We start from the raw sequence: 24,007 nt of genomic DNA on the forward strand, positions 1-24,007 counted from the left end.
AATTATTCCCATGTAGTATAGACACTTCATTCATCATGAGTTTAAATTTCTTGCAGGCTGGGGAGGGTTGCACAGTGCCATGGAAAAATGCCCCAGACATAGATTCAGAATACTTGTTCTCCAGTCTCAGCTCTGTCACTTACTAGTGATAAAAAAATGAACAAGTCACGTAGGGCCTTTGCACCTTAGTTTCTTCTAGTTACAGTATCCTACAGAGTTGTTTTGAGTACTAAAACTAAAGGAAATAATGCAAATAGAGGGCTTTGTAAATTCCAACAATTATCTAAGTAGATGGTAGCAGTTTTTATTGTATATTCCTTAAAGAAGTTTAACACTGAAATGTACTTATTAATTGCTATTTAAGTGCCCTAAAATATTAAATAATTGATGGTAAGACTCAGACAAAGTGGATTTTTTTCCTCTGTGTATTAAATCATATTTTTTAGAATGAAAAAAAATGCTGAATTTCTAAGGAAACCACATTTCTATTTTTTTTTCCACATTTCTATTTAGCATTCTTATCGTGAATGGGTCATTAAACCTTTCCTTTCCAAACCTTTTGTTCATTGTTCATACTTACTGTACATACCGTAGGAAGAAAGCATAACTATATTATACCTCATCTGGAAAAAATGGCCTTCATTCATATTTAATTATAGGTATTAAAAAATTTTATTTTGCTATCTGCTTTCATCTTTCATTCCAAACCATACAAACCATTTTCAGTCCTTGCATGTCAGGCATAGAACAGCTTGACGTGGCACTATATCCAATCAGACATTACTTTGTAAAACTTTTTAGATATATAGTTACATTGAAAAATAAATATTTAAAAGCATAAGTTTCTTGTTATAACCTCATAACAATATCAAAATTAGCGTGGTTGAACAAATGTCAACTAATTTTTTTGTTTCCCTCTTTAGTGGTTATGTCTTTGACTATGATTACTACAGAGAAGATTTCTACAATCGGTATGTAAATTTTTTATTCTTGTTTCCCTTTTAGTTAAATTATCTTTTAACTGTTTTGTATATTTCATTCCTAGTAGGTGTTCTTGATTGATACTTAAAGAAAATTCTTTACTAAGTCCCAGAAAGTATAATATAGACAGATTTTCTTATTTTCATTGTGCTTACTGAAGCACAGACATCTTGGACTTTTAGGTCTTCAGAGGTTCTTAAGGCAAAAATTCGGTTATGGAAGAGTTGAATAATATGCCAAAAATTTAATTAACCAATATTGTGTTTGCAGGTCTGTTGTTGACTTAGGATTCAAGACTGAGAGTTTTGTAAACTTGGAAAATGACTCCAATCTTCTAAAATGCATCTGCTTTCAATGCTGTATTGGTTAGATTTGTAAAAACTACGGACAGTTCTTGCTTTGCATAGTAGTCTTGGATCATAAAGGAAACCATACAAAGTGATGTTAATAACTAGTGGAAAAAATAGAAGTTTCCATCCCCTCTAAAAAAATGTTCATAAAAATATTAAAAACTCTCTTACTCTTGGTTATAAATAATAGAGAAATACAGTAAAATAGTTTTAAGTACACTGTAAGTTAAAACAGTAGAAATATTGAGAATTAGTGTGTTTTGGTTCTTTGTAAAAAGACCTATCTGAAAGTAGCTTGAGCAGAGCTTCCTTTCTTGTACAACTTACACTACAGAACCAGCATCCTTCTTGCGCCTTGGTCAGTTGTCACCTTCCTTTCTAAGGCCGAACCAACTTCAGCAGCTTATTGGTGTTGTGACTTATCTCTGAGAGTTCCTCAGAGTAAGGTTATTTTGCCCATGTCACTTCTTCTGGGGCATCATCATCCCTTTTTATCACCTCACAACTGTATTCTTCATTCATGTCAATATACTTGCTTTCATGACGTACCTCGGGCTCCATACCTAGTGTCTCTCTAATAAAAAAGGGTCAACAATTCTCAGTCAGCCATTTCTCCTGCAATCCCATCCCATTTCATCTTATTTCACTTCCAGTGTGATCCCTCTTCTATTTTTTGCTGCATTCTCATCTTTGTTGACCCATTTCCTTTTTGGATTATCCATTATTGTCAAGTGCCATGTGGGTTTGTCACTGGCACGAAGGAGACAAGACACCACACAGTTGCTGTCTGTGTGTGTGCCCTGAATAACAGATGCATGGCAACCAGACACCCTTTGAATGAAGTGATGTGACTGATCGCTGACCATAATGCACCTCTCTTATTTGCACAGTGATTTGTGGACTGCAAAACCAGCAGCAAAGTTTGCACTTTATGAAATCATTTTATGAATAGACGGTGGTAACTGAAATTTGATTTGTGCTGTGGGGAGATGTGCTATTTAACTAAAGATTGGTGACTGAAATTCTGAGATATGCAATCAAGGGCCCACACTGTACATAGATCATTAGACCACGCACACAACAATGAGGGTACATATCTTTTAAGCTTTTTAGTTGCAAGTTCTAGTCAAACAAACAAAAAAAATTGCAAGGTATAGAAATGCAAACTCAGAAAAATAGCTCATAATGGGCGTGTTAAATAAGGAAGAAACTTCATATTCCCTTGGAAGGGCCTTCTTTTCAGTCCAGCCATGCAGCTCCTTTTTCAGTTCCACAAGAACACCATGTACCCTCCTCCCTCAGCACTGTCTTCTCTGCTGCTCCTTCTCCCCATTCCTCCCTCTGCTATCTAGTTAACTTGACTTCATCCCTCAGATCTCAGCATGAACACCACTCTCGAACTAAATTAGGCTCCTCTGTTCCCCTCTCTCAGCACCCAGTACTGTTCCTTCACAGCACTTCTGCTTTTGTACTGCTGTATTGCTTTGTGATGACAGGATTTGATTCCTGTCTGCCTCTCTTCCTCCATGAAGACAGGAAGGATGCTCAGTTTTGTGTGTCGTCGTATCCTCAGGCAATATCATTAAGTCTCAAACATAGTAGATACTGCATTTGTGTCCTTAATTCATCTCCTTAGATTCAGAGAGACTTTGGTTTTCCCAAGGTCATACAGTAAATTTATGACAAGACTACAATTATTAACTATTCATATAGATTCAGTAACCACCTGTGTGAATATGCAAAACAGAGGGGGAGCAATATTAGTCCATGGAGTTAAATAAAAGAAGAAAGCCTTGCGTAAAAGGGTATTAGACCAGAACATACCTTCATAACCACTATGTTCAACTACTCAGTTAAGAAAGTTTTCCCACTAGTTATGCCTTTATGACCAAATATGAATTTCAAAGGACAGTTTTCTCAAATCATTTTTATAATTGCTACAAATACAGTATTTTTTTTATAAATATCAGTTTATAGTATCTTATCCTAAAAAATATCTGGCAGCATAAAATAAGCCCATTTACTATTAAGAAAAGATAACATTTAAATAGTGTGCGTACTATTTGAAACTTTTAGTTTTTGACAATTCTAAAAACATTTTCTAATACAACTTTTTTTTTTCAGGATGCAGAACACTGTCCTAATTGCTATGAATAAAGTTTTAAATTAATACACATTGTCTTTTAGTCTGTCAATATGAAACTGAGCATTGTCTTCTCTTAAGTGTTTTCTATCTTGTGATTTCCTTCTACATTTAAAGAATTTCTATGTGAAATGGAGTTTCTATCTAAATTATAGCCCAGTAACATCATTAGATAGATAGATAAATAGGTAGGTAGGTAGGTAGGTAGGTAGGTAGGTAGGTAGGTAGATAGATAGATAGATAGATAGATAGATAGATAGATAGATAGATGTTAAAGAAATCTATCCTATCTACCAAAGAGCAAGAGCCTTAATCAGCCAAAGAGTTATAGAGCTTGAAGCTTTCAGATGATTCTCCACTACACAAAAAAGCTAACTCTGAACAATCCCCCAAATCATTTATTTGTCTTATATAAAAATCTGTTTGGCTTATTAAGGTACAAAAGATCAGTATGGTTGTATTGTTAACAGACTGTCTGAACAGACTGTGTCCTTATTAGTTTATTTTCCAGTTTTTGCACTTGGCTAAGAAAGATATAAGCATCCGCCACTAGTGGATAGATAGAGTCAGGAGTTCCCTATGAAAATAGATTGTCGCAAAGGGAGAACAGAATGGAGAGGCTGGACGATATAAATAGCTTACAAAGTGCTAACAGTTTTATCCACAGTAATTTCTTATAAATTACACTCTGCTTGAATTTGTGGTTAATTTTTTTTCTCTTTTTACTGGTGGTGCAAACTTAAGTGAGTTATTTAATACCACAAAACAGGTTGTCTCATCCATGAAGTGAGCAAGAAATTAATTCCTGCCTCATAAGATTGTTCTGAGGATTAAATGAAGTAACATGAATAACGATCTGCATTATGCCTGGTATATTTTTACTGCACAATGTTAGCTAGTAACAGCTAACCATTAACCATTAACTATGATAGTGAATGCATTTCTTATACTGACAGTCATGTAGCATTGTCCCTATGACAGAGAAATCAACTGGTTGGTCAGTTGTTCCAAAACAGCCTATTGTGACACCTCTGGATTATTTTGTTTATCTTGTTTTCCCTTCTGCTCCCAGAGCAGAACAGCTTAGTCACTATACATCTATATCATACATCTATATCTTATGGATATCAGATTTCTGCCAGATTTGGGGATTCTAATGTGATTGGGGATCTTCAACACACTTCTTGCAAAGAAAGAATCCTCAGCTATTTCCTTTAACCCCAACCTGCTTTGGTTTTAGTTCGGAACACAGAAATCATTTAGTTATATTTAACAGGAATAATTGTACGAAAATACTTTCCAACTAGGTATTAAGGAACTGAAAAAGCAAAAACACAACACTTATGGCATAATGGACTTAGCAACTACAGGAAGCCGGTACCAACTCTAGGAAACAGAGGAAGAGGTTGGGATTACCAAAACTTCATCTAGATAAAGGAAATTATAGAGCAGAAACTGGGACTAGGAGGTTCTGCTCAGCTGCTGCTGCCTTTTCTGAGCCCAGAGGGAGAACACAGAGGACTGGAACTAGACCTCTTTGAGGGAATGTGAAGACACTCTTGTGCAGGTCTTGCAAAAGGACTCATACTGGAACTCAGCTGCTGCTCCCAGGATGCATCACTGCTGCCGGGGTGAAGAAATGAGGCTGGAGTGATGCCGACTAGAATAGGCAGCCAAAGAGGAAGGACCATGTCGTGTCTTTCTGCTCCAGTCTTGCAGTCTCCCTCTAGGTCCTTTGTTGGCTGAGCCCAGCAAGGAGCCAGCTGACCCCCACAGAAATGCGGTTGGCGGAGTCCCAACCCCAGCTGTGGCTAAAGGTGGGTTTGAAGCTGAGAGATAATAGCTTGGTCACTGCCATACATCCAGATCCTATGGTTATCTGGTTTCTGCCAGGTTTGGGGATTCTAATGTGATTGGGGATTTTCAGCCCTTAGATAGTTGCAGCTTACAAAAGGACTTTACACCAAGGGCCATCATACTGTCATTGTTTTGATACATTGGCCCAGCAATAACTTCCTAAGGACTGAGTTAGTGTCTGTTCGTGGTTTCAGGGATCAGGAAGAGTATCACTAAATAATAGACCTGAGTGGTTATTCTAAACTTTTTTCATATTACACAAAGCACTGCTCAATAATTTATAGCATTAAATGGCATTTTCTTCTAAAAGGTCAAGTCTGACTCTAAATGAAGGACATTACATGTTATTAAAACTAAACATCAATATTTATACTCTTCCAAGTGAAGTAAAAGGATATATACCTAAAAGTATATTGAATCCCCCAGGGAATGTTTTCAATTTATGAGATATTAGCAGTGTTAATCCAGTCTTTTTTCAGCAGTATCAGGAAAAGCACATAACCCCCAGTATAAGTAAACTTCTGTTAATAGAGAAAAAGAAATGCTAGAAGGGCTTCACCATATAGAAAACATACATCCATATTAAATGATGTGAAATGGGCATTGTTCAACTCTGACACAATTTGGACCTCGTGTAACTTTTTTTTTTAAGATTTTATTTATTTATTCATGAGAGACACACAGAGAGAGACAGAGAGACAGAGAGACAGAGACACAGGCAGAGGAGGAAGCAGGTTCCATGCAGGGAGCCTGACATGGGACTCCATCCCAGGTCTCCAGGATCAGGCCCTGGGCTGAAGGCAGCGCTAAACCGCTGAGCCACCCAGGCTTTCCCTGGACCTTGTGTAACTTAACAGAAGAGAAGCTTCTAGAGTTGTAGTTAATAAAAAAACTCCCCAATAAGTTGCAGTTGTTTCATTGATTATAGAGGACGGCATATATTCATAAATATTGGAAAAACATATTAGCAAGAGGCAATGAATGTTTCATTATGCAAGTTTAAATTACCATCTAATAAAATAGTATTCCACTTAAAATATTTAGAAATGACATTATGGTACACTTGACAAAGGGCCTGTGATTTAGAGTCCGAAGACATGAGTTTCAGGCCTAATTGCATATGTGCTGACTGGTTAAACTTGGGCCAGTCACTTCATCCACGTTATAGAATTATAAGCAATGAATAGGAGAATCATTTTACTTATTTATAACCTCAAAAATGCTATTTGAATGTATTAACTTTTTCATTACCCAGAGCTGTATACAAAATATAATAGATAGCAAAGTTGTGCAAAGGGTGAAGATTATATTAAGGTCAAAAAACTGCAGAAAAGATCATTCAAAGATTTCAGTCGGCTTGTCTTTAAAAGCATATTCAAGAAATACCTGCACAAGATCTAGGAAGACTTCACGGAAAATCTTGGAAAATTTTAATAACGCAAAACAATAGAAATTATTCATTTACTGCTCTGCAGTTAAGTGTGCCTTTGAAATGTTCTAATTCAGTTGAAACCAAATGCTTACTTGAAATCAAGGTGGAAGTTATAGACAGATTTTATGAATTTTGAGTAATTCAAGCAGGGTACAAAATAAATATAGTGAGTAGGCTGTAAGAATTATTCATGTGGATTTCAAATATATCCCTTCTTAAAAAGGAATAGGTGTTGGGGCGCCTGGGGGGCTCAGTCTGTTAAGCATCTGCCTTCAGCTCAGGTCATGATCCCAGGGGCCTGGGATCCAGGTTTAAGTTGGGATCCCTGCTCCCCAGGGAGTCTGTATCTCCCTCTCCCTCCACACTTCCCCCTGCCTGTGCCCACTCTCTCTCACTCTTTCAAATAGATAAAATCGTTTTAAAAAATGAATCAACACCTTAATTTGATTTTATAGACTATACATCTGTAGGAAGTTAAACATGCAGAAGAGAAGGGTTCAAGGTTGAATCAAGACACAGAGGAAGATCTCTGATCCTCTGGTTACTGATATTCACACTTGCTACAAAGCCCCAGTGAGGACATGGCTCTGAACTTGTTCTCAGTTTTGAGCTGTAGGCAGCCTCATTTTTTTGACCCCTAGTCCAGACCACATGTTTTTGTTAGCATTAAGCACATGGTGACTATAGCCTTTGATTCACAGTAAGAAAAATGAAGAACTCTTTTCATGAGGGAAATTTAGAAAAAGAAAAAACAGGTAATTACCAATTCTTGAAATCTATCTAAATAATTTATCTAAAATTAAAATTTAGTGTTCAGTAACAAAGTATTATGCAAATATTACATTAATTTTTTTTTTTAATTTTTAAACCACAGTAGCTAACAGTGAAAAATAGGCATTAGGGGATCCCTGGGTGGCTCAGTGGTTTAGCGCCTGCCTTCGGGCCAGGGCGTGATCCTGGAGTCCCAGGATGGAGTCCCATGTCGGGCTCCTTGCATGGAGCCTGCTTCTCCCTCTGCCTGTGTCTCTGCCTCTGTGTGTGTGTGTGTGTGTGTGTGTCTTATGAATAAATAAATGAAATCTTTAAAAAAAAAAAAAGAAAGAAAAATAGGCATTAAGTCAAAGTCAATCAGGTCACGATTATTAGAATATGATATATCTGTTTGAGAAAATGCACCACAGCAATTAAAATAAACATTAGGAAGACCATTTTGCAGGCTGGAGAAATGTTTTTAATATAAACCTAGGAGAATAGCCCACATACAGAACTATGTATATATTATGTTCTCAACTATGTGAAAAAAATGGATACTTGTGGGGAAAAAAAAGATTAGAAAATGATAGTAGTTGTTTATTTATTTATTGAGAGGGAGAGAGAGGGAGAAGGACTGGGAGACAAAGAATCTCAAGCAGGCTCCATGCCCAGGGCAGAACTTGACAGAGGGCTCCATCTCACAACCCTGAGATCATGATCTGAGCCAAAATCAAGAGTCAGATGCTTAACCAACTGAGCCACCCAGGTGCTCCATATAATAGTTGTTTTAGAATACGAGATAGAGAGTTATGTTTTTTCGTGTATTTTTTCAAAAATGTTGCTTTATTATTAAGCTTAATACTAACAAGCTTTTAATAAAAACAAGAATTCCAAAGTATATTCATTTTATATGCCAATATGCCGTTAGATTGCTTTGTCCAAAACACAGCTAATTTTTAAAAGCAAATATCCATATTCTCCTAGAGACAACCTACGTGTATTTTTATCAGGTACATAAATATTATTTACCAGATTTTACCTTTTGCTAGGTAATAAAATTACATATCTCAGCTATCATTAAAGCAAACAGAATTCCAAACAAGAAATGAACACTTGAAAAGTGGAAATGTTTATTAAGAAGGCAAATTACATCCTCATATTTCTTTAATGGGTTGTTTTTAGTAAAATCTGGTTGCATTTACTTTATTTACTGCTTGAGAGTGGGTCTCTTAGGGTTCTTATTTTAAAATAGACCTTGAGGAAGGAAAAATTGTGTGTTTGGCTTCATTATAAATCATTATTTATTTGACCAATAAATATTAGGGGGAAAACAGTATTCTATGCATATTAGGTAAAATGAAGTACTGCTGAAGAAAAGGAGAACCATTAAAGAAAAGGAGAAGGAATGTAATTCTAAGAGTGGAAGAAACCAAAAACTTAAGAAGAAAGAAGAAACTTTAAGCTTTTAACCGACCTTTGAGATTTGGATTCCTTTTAATTCTGTTGCATTGCAATCTTTGTTGTCAGTCTATAATGCTAACTGGACTATTTCCTATGTCTCAACAATATTTGCTGATCTAACACCTTATAAAGGTAAAATTTCTTAGATTTTCTGTAAACAGAATTCTGATGAGAAATCCAATGGTTCTATCTCCCTTCATGGGTTACCTCCCATCTGCTTCCCTCTGCATTTAGAAGAACCCCTACATCCTGTCTTGAATTCCAGAAAATCTGCCTCTGCTTCCCATCCTTGCCTGGTTAAGGTTTTGTGCATTAGAACAATACCCAGTCTTCCTTCCTTTTATTTCTGGTAAACTCGAGTGTAGCCAATGAAAATTGAACCAATGCCTCGACTCCATGAAATTGTGTAAAATCCAGAATAACACTGTCATGTGAAGTGCCCATATCCTTATTTAGTTGTTTTTTTTTTTGGGGGGGGGGTGTTGTAAATGACACATCCCTTTTTAAAATATAAGTTCTGATACTGCATATCTTTCCCATCAGAGTGGCAAAAAGAATTTGTAAAACCTTACCTGATTCCTTGATGAGGAAAACTTATTGCCCTTTAAAGCAACTCACCAAAATATCCAGAGAACAAGGGCTATGCTCTATAGGAATTGACAGCAAAGGACACGACATATACGGAGTGTGTGACTAAAATGTATGTCGCAGACTAAAAGTATGTCACAAATACAGTGAACGAATGCAGCTCTGTTTTCTCGACATAAGATTAGGCCTGGCCAACACGGGGGGAGGCTTTATAATCCTTGGCTGCGGGAAGCAATAGAAATAGTGATAAACATTTCACTCTCCTGTAAAACATTCTTGAATTACATAGTGGCTGAAGTAGTGGTGAATACGGTGGCTTTACTTGGCCTGCATTTTCATTATGACTTTCTTAGTTCGCTGTATATTTTAGTTGTGCTTTTGAAATTTTCTTAACCCTACTTATAGATTAGCTTAATTAATGAACCAGCTAAATTGCACTTTCATGGCCTGGGGAAATGGTCCTTCCAAAAGAGCTTGCCTTTCATCTGAAGCAGCAGCATCTATGCTGGAAGAGATGAGTCAATTGCCATATTTTTTTTTCGCCCTCAGTAGCTTTGGGTGTTATAGCTCATAAAAAGTACCTTCGTATTTTGCTTCACTAGCTTAAGGTGCTGTGTGAATTCAACTTATAAATAAGTAATGTAGTCCTTGTTTTGTGATTGAAATGAGGGGCAGGTTTAGTTGACCCTTTTGATTTCCAGCCCCTAGTGGTATGGATGATATTCATAACCCTTTTCAGCTTCATCCTGCTTATACTCTTTGAAGTAAACTATAATGTGTTGACATCCATGACCTGTTCTTTGCTAGCAGTTCTTCGGCTCTAATGGACTTTGCTTATTCACAGAGGATGGCACCTCTCTTGAACTCTGTCTCATTTCATTTCTTTTCCTTTCCAGACATCTCTTAGTTTCTCCCCAGCATGCTTCCAAATAGTTTTTGAACACTTTAGCTCTCTAAAGTAGGAGACATTCCCAGTACTAAGTTCAGCTTGAAGTGTGGTTTAGATACTACGTTTTTACCTCCATAGCATCATAGTTTTGAATGTTTTGCACCTATCTCAATTTTTGTTATATTTCATATATTATTTTCTAAAAAGGGATTCATCTGTATGCATAAATAAGATGTAATTTTATAAAATGGCCTATTACAGAAACTGTTTTCTTCCTATTTTTGAAATTCATTTCTGACTTTCATATAGATTATTCATATTGACTGTTTTAAAACAATTATGAGAATGTAATCCATATAATGGTGTCACAATAAAGTAGTATCAATGATCATTCTAAGTCAATAACACAATTCTCTTTATAGTGGATAACACACTGGTTCACGGGTAAATAGTTTTGTTTTTTTTTTAATGAGTGAGTATGAACACCAATAAAAAAGTAACTTATTTAAATAAATAAATAAATAAACAAATGAGTAAATATATGCTCATATTTTTTCTCTGACCTTTTATGTTTCTCAAATGTGCTAAGTGTGCAAAAAATTTGTGTATGAGTATGTAGTATGAATAATATGAAGCTTTTGAATCTATGAATTACATATTTATATAAAAGAGTAAATATTCCCATACTTTTATGCCTCTCGTTTAGTGGAAATGCATTGATTGTGCTGAATATCATTTTTCACTTTTTAGTAAGCTTCTAGAATTTTTATTGGTAGTTTTTTTTTTTTTTGGTTAAAGAAATTTTCAGTAGCTTACCATACAAATATCACTAGCTCAATTTGCATGTCTAGCAAATGGTCAGAATAATAAAAAGATACCTATTTCCACCGGTACTCTAATACCAGCATAGTGCCATTCTATTCAAACCCAGTCTTCCTTTTTCTACATTGGAGGAGCCTTTTGCTACTTAAAAAGTCCTTAGAGACAGGTGTGGCACCATGTTGATTTGTGTGTCACAGTTCTCTTTAATCTAGACTTACTTCAAAATTATTTTCCTTATGAGCTGTTTTGTGATGGAACAATAATTTGCTTTGCTTTGTCCTTAATTCTGCATGACCTTTTCCTCTTTTCAAGCTAGTATGCTAATAAGTGTTGCTATATAAGAGGAAGATTTCTATTCTAAGAAGGGTAAATCTGTTAAACTGCACAAAGAAATATACTTGAGAACATAGGTCAGCATGATTTCAACAAATTGCCGGGTACTGTGGGGCAAAGTTCCTTGTCCTTTCATACCTTAAGGATGAGGCGATATTGGAGAGTCAGATTCTAATGCCCAGAATGCATAGACTGTATTAGAATCCTGTTTCTAATAAATGCCTGTGTGAGAACAACAATAACAAGAACATTTATCGACCTTTTTTACGAGGCCATTCTCTAATTGTTTCACGCATTTGATAGAACACTTAGGCATAAACCAACTCTCAGCCACACTTGTGTTTTGTGAAGGTTATTTGATTACCATGGGCGTGTGCCCCCACCCCCCCGTGCAGTGATTCCACTGAAGCGTCCCAGAGTGGCTGTCACAACGACTCGCAGGGGAAAAGGAGTCTTTTCCATGAAAGGGGGATCGAGATCTACCGTCAGTGGGTCATCTTCATCAGGCTCTAAGTGTAAGTACTCTTCCTTACTTGATTTCTGTTTAAGAAGGGAGGGGCTGCTTGTCATTGTGCAAATGCCTATATTCAATAAGTTAACAATTTTGGAGTTTCCGTTATGTACAAAGTATTAGAGAAATATAAAATGGTTAAGAAAGGGACTCAACCTTTCCTCATAGTGGGACACACACAAGCATGACTAATAAAAGGACCCATTTCAAAACTTTTATCAGAGCAAGTAACATGCTTCTTGGCCCACCTGGCTTGTAACATGTTTAAGTTGTGAAATACAACATGTTGCTTTTAGGGAAGAAAAAAAATTCACTTCCAAAGAGAGGGCATATGCGATCTTTCCAAGGAAATAGTATGCAAAATAGTGCACACTTTGACTATTTGAGCACTGGGATAATTAGGATAGACAAATGACATAATAGAGATGTGAAAAATGTGACTTCCCATACTACTCTAAATCACTCTTGGTTATGTGTCTGAAAGTATATATCATGTCATAAAAAATAAAATAGTAACGTCACTTCACATTAAAGTAGAGATATAGGGATCCCTGGGTGGCGCAGTGGTTTGGCACCTGCGCTTTGGCCCAGGGCGGGATCCTGGAGATCCGGGATCAAATCCCACGTCGGGCTCCCGGTGCATGGAGCCTGCTTCTCCCTCTGCCTGTGTCTCTGCCTCTCTCTCTCTCTCTCTCTCTCTCTCTCTGTGTGTGTGTGACTATCATAAATAATTTAAAAAAAATAAACATGAAAAAAAATAAAGTAGAGATATAAACTTTCCAACTAAAGACATCGCTAAATTTTTAGAGAGAGTGATTCAGAAAAACTAACTTATTAGAATATCATTCATTAGAAAAAGAAAATTTTCTCGCATTCTTTGAGATTACTTTGTAGCAGAGAAGAGACAGACAATAAGCAAATACGTTAGAACGAGATGTTACTCAGTAGATCATCCCTATGTCAAAGAATAAATAAAGCAAAAGAGAAAGTTTCATAGGATGGTATATAGCTTACCTCTCTCTGATGAAAGTAGCATTAGAACAGAGACTTGATGGAAGGAAGGAAGTGAGAGAGTGAGCCTGAAGCTCTCAGGGACAGAATATTCTGGGAGGGGAATGGTCAGTGCTGAGACCTTAGGTTAATAGTCAAAGACCAACCGGGAAGCCAGTGTGGCTGCAGCAGAGGAAGAGAGGGAAGATGTAGCTGGAAATAAGGTCAAAGAGGTAGAGGGAGAGCAAGTTCCAGAGTAGTTGGGCAGGCCATTGTAGGGACTTTACGGTTACTCTGCATCCCAGCCTTTTAAGACCAATGAGGCAAACTATTATCCCAATTTTAAATCGGTGAGTAAACACAGAGAAGGTCACCTAGCCAAGACTAGAGCCCATGTCTCTTTATTTTCATCCCCACATGCTATCTACAATAGAACATTACCTAAGTACCATAAGAAATACTAGGAAAGAACACTGTTACAATATTTTGATTTCACATAAGAATGTGCCAAAACATAGTTGCCAAAAGCACTGATGCTTCTGGTAAATAACTCAAGTTTGGTTTGCTCAGAATTTGACTTAGCCAAATAGCAAATTAAATTGATTTACAGTTCCCTGTGTACTTATTTACCCATTTATCTATCTATTCTGTGGATAAATATGAATTCCCTTTTTGAGTCTTAGTAAGAAAAGAAAATTACTTTCTGCAGCAATCTCTGAAGAGTCTCATATGCTCTCAGATTATTGTCAAAAGCAAAGAAAGTTCTTGAATTTGGTTCTTGCTGTGAAAAATTGAACACTGAATTGCCTGCTAGTTTTATAGAAGACTTTTTTACCAGGGTGATACTAACTTAATTTCAAATGGAAATATCTTAAGCATCTGTGGTCTTTGCCCTGTCGTCCCTGTTAAAACAATGTTTGAAAATGGGAGCCTTATTGGCACTTTGACCATGGAAGTTCTATATTGTATAAGAGTATTCTGGGCTTTGTAGAACTTTAGGATTCTTCACCCCCAAACCCTAAATGCCAGTAGCATTCCTCAGTCTTTGTAACAACTGTACATAGTGTTGTACTTTTCTAAATCTTCCCTTAGGAGATAGTACCACCCTCGTTACGAACCACTGGTCGGTGGCCATTCTGGGGCAAGTGCAACTGAGTAGGACTCAGCCATGTGACTGTCATATACCACGCTATTGCAGAGAAAAGTAGTACTTTCTAGAAGTTATTTGAAAGTAAATATCTTTTACTATTTAAAACAAAACAATGGTTACATTGTTTGGGCCCTTTTATTTTTTGATTTCTAATTTTCTTGGATCATGGAGAGAGAATAGGGACTATAAAAAAATCTTTTTTTGAGGATATTATTGAGGGTTTCTTTTGGCTCCATAATAATCAGATTTTCTAAATGAAAAACAGAATACATTTTCTGCTTTTCATAGAGAACAGAGTGTGTGTTTTACCTTGTTGATTGTATTACACAGTCCTCTGTCAACTTGCCCTTTTGTGGAAAATTATGCCAAATTCTGAAAGTGATTACCTAAAAATCCTCTACAATGATAGTGACTTTATAAAGTTTTTCTTTTCTTGAGGTTTGGTTATATATCCCACGTGGCTTGAATAGTTTTTATACAGTGTTTTATATTAATAATAGGAGAAAGAATAATAGCAGACACTCTTTTGGTGTTTATGATAGCTATTATTTCAATCATGCATTAATATATGTCTTCATTTATAGATATTAATTCATTTTACAATATTTTACGTATATAAATTCATTTATTCCTTATAACTATCCTATAAATGAACTGTTATTATAATTCTCATTTTATAGATATGGAAAATGAGGCAAAGAAAATTTAAGTAGTATCTCTAAATTCACAGAGCCATTCAATAACAGAGCGAGGAACTGTAGCCAGGTTCTAGAGCATCTGGTTCCAGAGTATAAACTCCTGAGTCTGTGGCCTTTTCAATACTGACTGTAACCTTTTGGAGAATTGTAATTTCTACATTTATATAATATCCCATTTGCTATTTTTAGCTTTGACTTCTGCTGTGTCTAATACTTTGATCCTTTACTGATAAGCCTTTCTGTTGGTTCACATTTCCCTCATATATCCATTTGCTCTTTGATCTTTTTATATGTGTTAGTTTCCCAGGGCAGATATAATAAATTATCATGAACTGAGTGGTTTAAAACATGGGTATTTGGAGCCTATGAGTCCGAAATCAAAGTGTCGGCAGAACTGTGCACTATTTCTGGAAATTCTAGAGGACAAATCTGTTCCATTCCTTTCTCTTAGTTTCTGGTCTGCTGGCTGTCCTTGGCACTCCTTGGTTTGCAGACAACACCATTTCAATCTCTGCTTCCACTGTCTTTCGGTGCTTTTCTCTCAGTCTTTGTGTCTGTGTCTTTTCTCTTCTTAAAAGGACGCTAGTCACATTGGATTAGGGCTTACCTTGAATGACTTCATCTTGAATATATCTGCAGAGATTTATTTCCAAATAAGGTCACATTCAAAGTACTTCAACAAATCTTTTAGGTGAACATATTTCAACCCATAACACTGTCATTTATTTTATTTATTTATTTGTTTGTTTATTTATTTATGAGGGAGGGAGGAAGAGAGGGAGGGAGGGAGGGAGAAAGAGAGAAGGGGGAGGGATAGAGGGAGAGAAAGAGAGAGAGAGAGAGAGGGAGAATCTTAAGCAGGCTCCACACCCAGCACAGAGCCCAACATGGGGCTTGATGTCATGACCCTGAGATCATGACTGAGCTGAAATCAAGAGTCTGATGCTCAGCCAACTGCGCCACCCAGGTATCCCACAGTGTCACTTTATTTTTGTCTATTTCCTGAAAACAACATATATCTTGATTTTGTTTTTGAAAGCAATAAGAAACTCTGTGTTTTTTGTAGGGAAATTTGATTATTTTACATTTAATGACTAATATATTGGATTATATTCCTTCCATCCTTATTTCAAGTATATAATTTATTATTTTCTCTTTTTTACTTTTCCTTATGCTTGCTTAATTAATTTTTTTTTAATTACTATCTCTTCTGCCATAACTGCCTTAATTTGGATATGCTACTAGGCCTCTCTATTTCATGGGTGGTTATATTAACGTATTAAACAGTTACAGATAAATCTATACTTACCTATTAATCTCTTACAATCAAAAACTAGCTATTCTCTCATCCAAGACATGAACTTTTGAAAGCTTTTACTTTATCCCTGTCTCTGCATCAGCCACCTTACCTCTATACCCCTTGCCACACCAAAAAGTTCAGGTTTTATACATGAATATTAGAGTTTTAGTTCCAGGCTTCTGTTACATATTTATATTTTATACATATTTTCTTTTTCAAATATTCTGTACCTATTGCTTATTTGCCAACTCCCGGTATCTATCATTATTATTATCCAATAGGACTCAATTTAAAATTTTATAAAACTTATTATTTACATATATTCTTCTTTAGCTCATAGTTTTTAGGTTGCTTCTAAAATAATTTTCTTGGGTAAATTGATTACATAATTTCTGAATCTATACATGTCCAAAAGAGTCTTTATGTTTCCCTCATATATGCATATTTTGGCTGGATCTAGAATTTTTGAATTATGTTTCTTTTCTCCCTAATATCCTTTGTACATTATTTCAACATTTTTAAATATTCTAATATCACATTACTTCTGGTGATTAACCCATAGAAAATTGAAGATATCATAAGTAGAAACCTACTGATCATAGCTTAGCCTCGCTTACCTTAAATGTGCTTAGAACACTTACATTAGCCTACAGTTGGGCAAAATCATCTAACACAAGGCCTGTTTATAATCAAGTGTTGAAAATCTCATGTAATTTAGTATTCATTAAATAGTAATTTAATTCAATTTAAAAAATAATTTAGTGAATATTAAATTACATGAATATAAGTAAAAACAGAATGATTGTATGGGTACAGAATAGTTGTAAGTATATCAGTTATTTACCCTCATGAAAACATGGCCAACTGGGGGCTCTGGTTGACTGTCATTGTCCTTCATCAGGAGAGAGTATCATACTGCATATTACTACCTCTGGAAAAGACCAAAATTCAAAGTACAGTTTCTACTAAATGTATGTAGCTTTTGCACCATCATAAAATTTAAAAATCATAAGTGGAGCTGTCATAAATCGGGTGTTTTTGTTTAAGGGTCATCATGGCATTTTAATTAACATTTTCTAATATTGGTTTTGCATCTGCGATATCCACCTATTCTAGTTGTTTGCCTCATTTCTCTCCTACAAAAAGATGTGCTCTCTTAATTGTTTGCTTTCTTGTATAACTCCTCAACATCTGTGCATGTGAAGCTGTTTTTGTCTCTTGGGCAGTGATAAACTAAGAGCCAATAGAATTTTTTATAAAATTGACTGGTAGCTGTCCTGGACCTCTCTTTTGACATGTTGAGAAGGCTTCTTTGTTCTCAGGTGTAAATTGAGATAAGCTGTCTACCCCTAAGAATGCATCTCCCCTCAGGAAATGCCTCTGGAGTCAAAGGGACCTTCAGATTTTTCAAGGATTATATATTGCAAGGTGCTAGGTATAGTTCTGTTCACCCTAAGAGAATTTACTGGAGCCCCTTCCTGCTCTTCCAGCAACCCAGGGATCAGCAGCATTGTTCTCTGCCTTCTGGTAGAGGCAAGTAAGTTCTTTTCCAAACCACCTGTGTATTTAGTACCCTCCACATGTACAAATGCTGTGTTCCCATACCTCTGCCTCCTTTCAGGAGATATGGGGCCTTAGGTATATATGTATGTTCTTCCAGTTTCCATGTCAGCTGTAATTTATTAATTTTATTTTAGAATTAATTAATATTATTTTTTGGAAGTTGTGTCAGCCACACATAGACTATACTCATGTATCTATCACTCCTTAATCTCCAAGTATTGAAAAATCTAATGACTTTCCTTCTTACATTGGAATAAATAAATACTGAAAGGATATTTATAGAAAAGCAAATCTCTAAAGTCTGCTACTTGGAAATATAATCCAGACTAGCTTTATTTTGTTTGTTACTGGACTGCATGTAAGATAATAATCTGGGGCACCTGGGTGGCTCAGATGGCTAAGCATCTGCCTTCAGCTCGGGTCATGATCCCAGGGTCGTGGGATTGAGCCTCGCATCAGGGTCCCTCCTCAGCAGAGAGCCTGCTTCTCCCTTTCCCTCTGCCTCTCCCCCTGCTTGTGCTCTCTCTAGCTCTCTATTTTTCTCAAATGAATAAATACAATCTTTTAAAAAAAGATAAGAATCTATTTTTTAAGATTTATTTATTTATATGAGAGAGAGAGAGAGAGAGAGAGAGACAGAGAATGAGAATGCACACATGAGCACAAAGAGGAGCAGAAAGGGAGGAAGAAGGAAGGAGAAAAACATCCCAAACAGACTCAGCAGAGCGCGGAGCCCAATTAGGGACTGGTAGGGGCTCAACTGGGTTCAATTCAGGGTTCAACATGGAACTTGATTTTACAACCCTGAGATCATGACCTTAATGGAAACCAAGAGGATGACCCTTAACCCACTGAGCCGCCCAGGTGCCTTAGTAAGAATCTATTCTTAAATCCAGTGATGGAACCAATAGTTTAATTTGGTCTTCTCTTCCTGGTTTTGTGTGACAGATGTGATAGTCTTCAGGGAAGACTAAGCGAAGCTAGACTTCTTAATATAAACCAAAGATGTCTTGAAATAAATTTAGTGTATTTTGTTTTCTATCAGCAATCATTTGGAAGTGTGCATTCCAGAGTACGTTTGTTACTCTGGATAGATGAAGCCAAGTAATAAGTAGAGATATTAGAAAAATTATGGGATGAAAATATTTTGTGAGAACCATCCAGTAAAATAATTATTTGAAATTTACTCTGGATACAGTAATTCTCAAGTTACATTAATTTTAACAAAATTATTAGTGTAGAAAGACTGACAACAGAAAATAAGTATTCTATGTATGTTTCATATCATTCTATACTTTCAGAGGCTCAATTCATAAAAATTAACTGTAGATTAGTTTTGTGTTAGTGAAATATAAATCTAAACAATATTTATATATAATCCACTAGCAACCAAAACTAAAATCACAATTGTACATTTTATAAAATCATATAGGCAGGCTATATTTTATATACACATATATGTGTGTATATATAAATATTCATTATTTAATAGTACTTTTATAATTAGCCTATTGCCTGGGAATAGCAATAATTTTCCAATTTAAATCACAAATGAAAAATTCTAGTGAAATGTAAAATATACTATGTTAATATTGGCTTAAGTGAATGAATATTTACTGAGGTTCATCTTGCTCTTTTATTAATAGTTGTTTCCTAGTATTTAATGACGTGGCAAGTACAGAAGAGGAAATTAATATTATAGCTTGGACCATTTGTCACTTCTTATTTCAGAAATTTAATATGACTAAATTCTGCTGTGGAGAAAAATCATATAAAGAAAAAATATATTAACACTATAGTTTGCCAAAGTGGAATACTAAGTGTTTAAGATGGATTTCTCCTTTAAAAAATTAAATTACCACTAGGTATTTGTCACTTTACAAATCAACTTGAACTAAAACTACGCAATTGCCCCCCACTTAGCGGTAGTTTGGCTTTCCATTTTGTTACTCTTAGCCAACCAGGGTGCAGAAGCAGATGTTCCTCCTTCTGATGATACATCAATAGTAGCCTAACACTACATCACAGCACCTACATCATTCCTCTCACTTCATCTCTCACGTGGGCATTTTGTCTTCTCACATCATCACAAGAAGGATGAGTGCAGTACAATAAGATATTTTCAGAGAGAGAAATCACATTCACATAACTTTATTAAAGAATATTGTTAAAAAAAGAATATTGTTGTAATTGTTCTGTTTTATTTGTTAACCTCTTACTGTACCTAATTTATAAATTGTTTTATCAAAGATATGAATGTGTATGGAAAAATATAGTAGAATAGGGTTCAGTACTATCTGCAGTTTCAAGCATCCACTGGGGGTCTTGGAAAGTATCTCCCAACTATTGTAATCAATTTGTCCTGTCCCATAGAATCATAAGATAAACGAGATGTGATGTTCCTAATAAGCATTTTGCAAAAGAGTATACATGAATACTTATGAGCTTTAGGTTATAGTTTCTTAGTGGAAAAATGAGTGCCCTCTGAAAAAATATTAAATCCATTTTTAAGTAATTTAAATTCTAATGTCTAACAAGGAAAATCATTTTTAAAAAATTTTATTTATTTTTTTAAGAGAATACATGCACATGCAAGCAAGAGGCGGGGAGGGCAGAGAGACAGGGAGTGAGAATCATAAGCAGACTCTGCACCCAACATGAAGCCTGACCTGGGGCTCGATTTCACAACGCTGAGAGATCATGACCTGAGCCAAAATCAAGAATCAACTACTTAGCTGACTGAGCCACCACACTCCCTTTTTTTTTTTTTTTAACTAACAAGAAAAATCCTAGTAAATTTTTATGTCTTTGGGGTCCTGTCAATGTACTTTTGATGACTAGGATAGGTGATGGACTAACACAAAAGCCCTGAAATACCTAATAGGAAGTTAAAGACAATTCAATGCAATTTAAGAAATAATTGTTAAGAACTTATCCCCAAGACTAAGGAAGTGTTGTGTTGGGTGTTTTTTTACTCCTTCAAAAGCATGTTACTTAAATATGGAGACAAAGCATCAACCAGAGACAGAATGTTAAATACCCAGCAAAATATCATTAAACATTCCCATCTATCCACTATCTAGGCCAAAATATATATTCTGTTTTTAGGTTTAAGGAAAGAAATTACTGTTGGCCAGAGGATGTAAAAAAAGCTTACTAGAAGATATTGAGTTAAGTTTAGAAGGATAAGTGGATTTGAAAAGATAGAATGAGGCAGACTCCTACTTTCCAAGAACAACAGTACCTCGGTGGAGAAGAGCAGAGGCCTTGCTGTCAGACTGCGTTGGGTGAAACCCGCATTAGATGACATACTCACTTTCAGCCTCAGGAAAATCCTTTAATCCCTGTATACCTCCGTTTTCTCTCTGGAAAATGGAAATAACAATACCATATATGAACTAGGTTGTGGGAATTAAATTACTTATGCTTGTAAAGTCTTAGGCAAGTCTTGTCAGTCAATGTTCAGGAAGGTTTATTATTATTGTTGTTGTTGTTGTTACAGCAGAGTACAGTAGTTAAGGGGATGAGAAATGGAATTGCTTTAACTGGAATCCAACAGCGGCTCTGCCATTTACTAGCTGTGTGTTTTGGGGCAAGATACTTTGTTTGCTGTACCTTGGTTTGGGAAATAAGAATGATAATCTTATTGCCCTCTCCATAAAGTTTTCGTGAGGATTGAATGAGCCAACACACATAAAGCTCTTAGAGTGGTGTCTCATGTTCTAAAAGTCTTAATAATAAGCTATCATAGCAATAATAATAATAGCAGTATTATTATTAATATTACCTAAAGCAAAAACTTATTGCTGGATGTGTCAGTTAAGAAACAGGATATTATAATTAGGCAGAGCAAAAGATAAAGGTGGGTAACAGGACAATGGAAAATTGTAGGGAATGTTTTTTTTTTTAAGATTTTATTTATTTATTCATGAGAGACACAGAGAGAGGCAGAGACACAGGCAGAGGGAGAAGCAGGGTCCCCACAGGGATCCTGATGCAGGACTTGATCTGAGAACCCCAGGATCATGACCTATGCCCAGGGCAGATGCTCAGCCACTGAGCCACCCAGGTGCCCCTTTAGAGAATATTGAAGGGTTTGAATTTCATCCCCTGCTTGAGGGAAAAGACCCTCAGCAAAGTGCTACCTGACCAAAAAAATAGTTTAAGAAATCTATATGATGGCTATATTTGTTTGCTAGGGCTCTCACAGTGAAACACCATAATCTGGGTGGCTTAGAGAGCAGAAATCTATTTTCTCACAGTTTGGGTTCTGGAAGTTGGAAATCAAGTTGTGTGTGTTTCTTCAGGGGCTTTAAGGGCAGGTGCTACATGAGCCCTCTGGCTCTAGCTTGTAGATGGCCATCTTTTCTCTGTCTTCCCATCATCTTCCTTCTGTGTGTGTGTGTGTGTCCGAATTTCCTTCTTTAAATACACTAGTCATATTGGAGTAGAGAATATTGGATCTAGTGACCTTGTTTTAACTTGCTTACCTCTTCAAAGGCCCCATCCACAAATACAGTTTCATTCTGATGCATCAGGAGTTAGGTCTCCAACATATAAATATTTCAGGGCACAGAATTCAACCCAAAATATGGATATAATATGCATATTAAACCTAAACAAAGTATGGAGATCTTGGCATATCCTTTAACGATTTCTTATTTTAAGAGCCAAATTTTTGGATATTACTTAGTTCAGTAATTAATTTAGGAGAGTCAGGCCCATTTAGCTCATCTTGGTAAACACAACTGAATTTCTCAGATGCACATGGCTTTACTGTCTGAACACTGACTAGCACTTTGTATAAACAGAGTAATAAATCCCTGTTAACATCACAACCTAATATTTAGATACAAAACAGCCCAACCAAAATAATTATAATGTATTTATCATAAATAAATACATTTGTGAGCATCTTTTCTTGGCTTGTTTCACTAGATATTAAAGTGGCTCATTAATATAACCAGAAAAAAGTCCAATAGCAAAATATTTGATAAAATCCTAATACCAATATAGCTTGTGAGCATTTGCGATCGTTTTCTCAGTTCTTCTATACAAGCTATGGTTTTCTTTGTGCTCCTCTAAAAGTTCCAGAAAGGATCTAATCTTTCCACTGTGGGATTTTATAAATTTGTGAGCGTTAAATCCTATCAAAAAAATCTTAATAACAGTTTTTACCTCTGCTGCTTCTGCTGCTGCTTTTCCCTAGATCATGTGCTGACAAGCAGAGCTTTGACCACTTGGGGTCTCTTGACTAGTTTTTGTTGTTGTTGTTGTTGTTTTTGTTGTTGTTTTTTGGCTCTTTGCTCTTCCCCAATCTCATTAACTCCATGCCAAATTGCAGGATTATTCAAAATGAAATACTTTGTCAATTCCTCACTCAAAACTCAAAACTGCTACTCATTACCTAGTAAGAATTGAAACTCTTCAGTGACTCTTTAAGATATATCAGATCTGGCACTTCCATTTCCGGGTTCTCTCCACCCTTCCACTAGCTTAATTGAACTCTTATTTAAATGCTTTTCAACTCATAAGCATGTATCTCCACCTGAAAACCCTTCCCTTATCTCAAGAAATGTGTTATCAACTGTGTTATCTTATACATAGATAAGCATTATTAATGATTTTACCTGGTTCTCAAGGTCCAGCTCAGGTAATACCACACATGAAACAAATATAGATCCATCTATGCTACAAGTACATCATCATTAAGCCAAACCAGTGGCTTATCTTCCCATTATGGGACTTATGCCCTTGGCTTCATGTTACAGTTGTTTGTATGCACATCTATTCTCTCCATGTTAGATTACAGATTTATTCTTCAAGTTACCTTTGTATGGCATGAAGTATACTAAGTATACTCTTAAAATACTTGTGGAATATTTGTCACCAATATTATTTTTGCCTTTCACATTTTACTTTTCTTTTTTCACATATTTCATCATTGACTATGAACTACATCTTTAGAAATGCTACAACTCAGAGAAAATTAGTTCTGGAATTTTGAGTTAGTAAAACAAAGGGACAAATTCTGGCCTATATTCCCAGGTCTAGAAGAAGCCAGGATGCTGAAGCTCCTTTTCAAGCTCTGTAATTCAAAATTTGCTGCTTCCTTTACTTAGAAGATCTCTTTTGCTTGCTGAAATTCAAATCATCCTTCCAGTCACAGTTCAAGAACCCATTCTT

General features: G+C 35.9%; 1 protein-coding gene across 5 annotated transcripts in view; it reads left to right on the forward strand.

Moving 5' to 3' along the window:
- Window positions 1-24,007, forward strand: part of RALYL (RALY RNA binding protein like) — a 713,351-nt gene that overhangs the window by 623,892 nt on the left and 65,452 nt on the right. For all 5 annotated transcript variants that reach the window (XM_055303495.1, XM_055303496.1, XM_055303497.1 and 2 more), the window contains 2 exons: window positions 924-971; window positions 11,961-12,124. In XM_055303495.1, coding sequence (XP_055159470.1) covers window positions 924-971; window positions 11,961-12,124 — 212 coding nt within the window. The remainder of the gene's footprint in view (window positions 1-923; window positions 972-11,960; window positions 12,125-24,007) is intronic.

This window comes from Nyctereutes procyonoides, unplaced genomic scaffold, assembly GCF_905146905.1.
Source record: "Nyctereutes procyonoides isolate TBG_1078 unplaced genomic scaffold, NYPRO_anot_genome, whole genome shotgun sequence".
NCBI classification, from domain to species: Eukaryota; Metazoa; Chordata; class Mammalia; order Carnivora; family Canidae; genus Nyctereutes; species Nyctereutes procyonoides.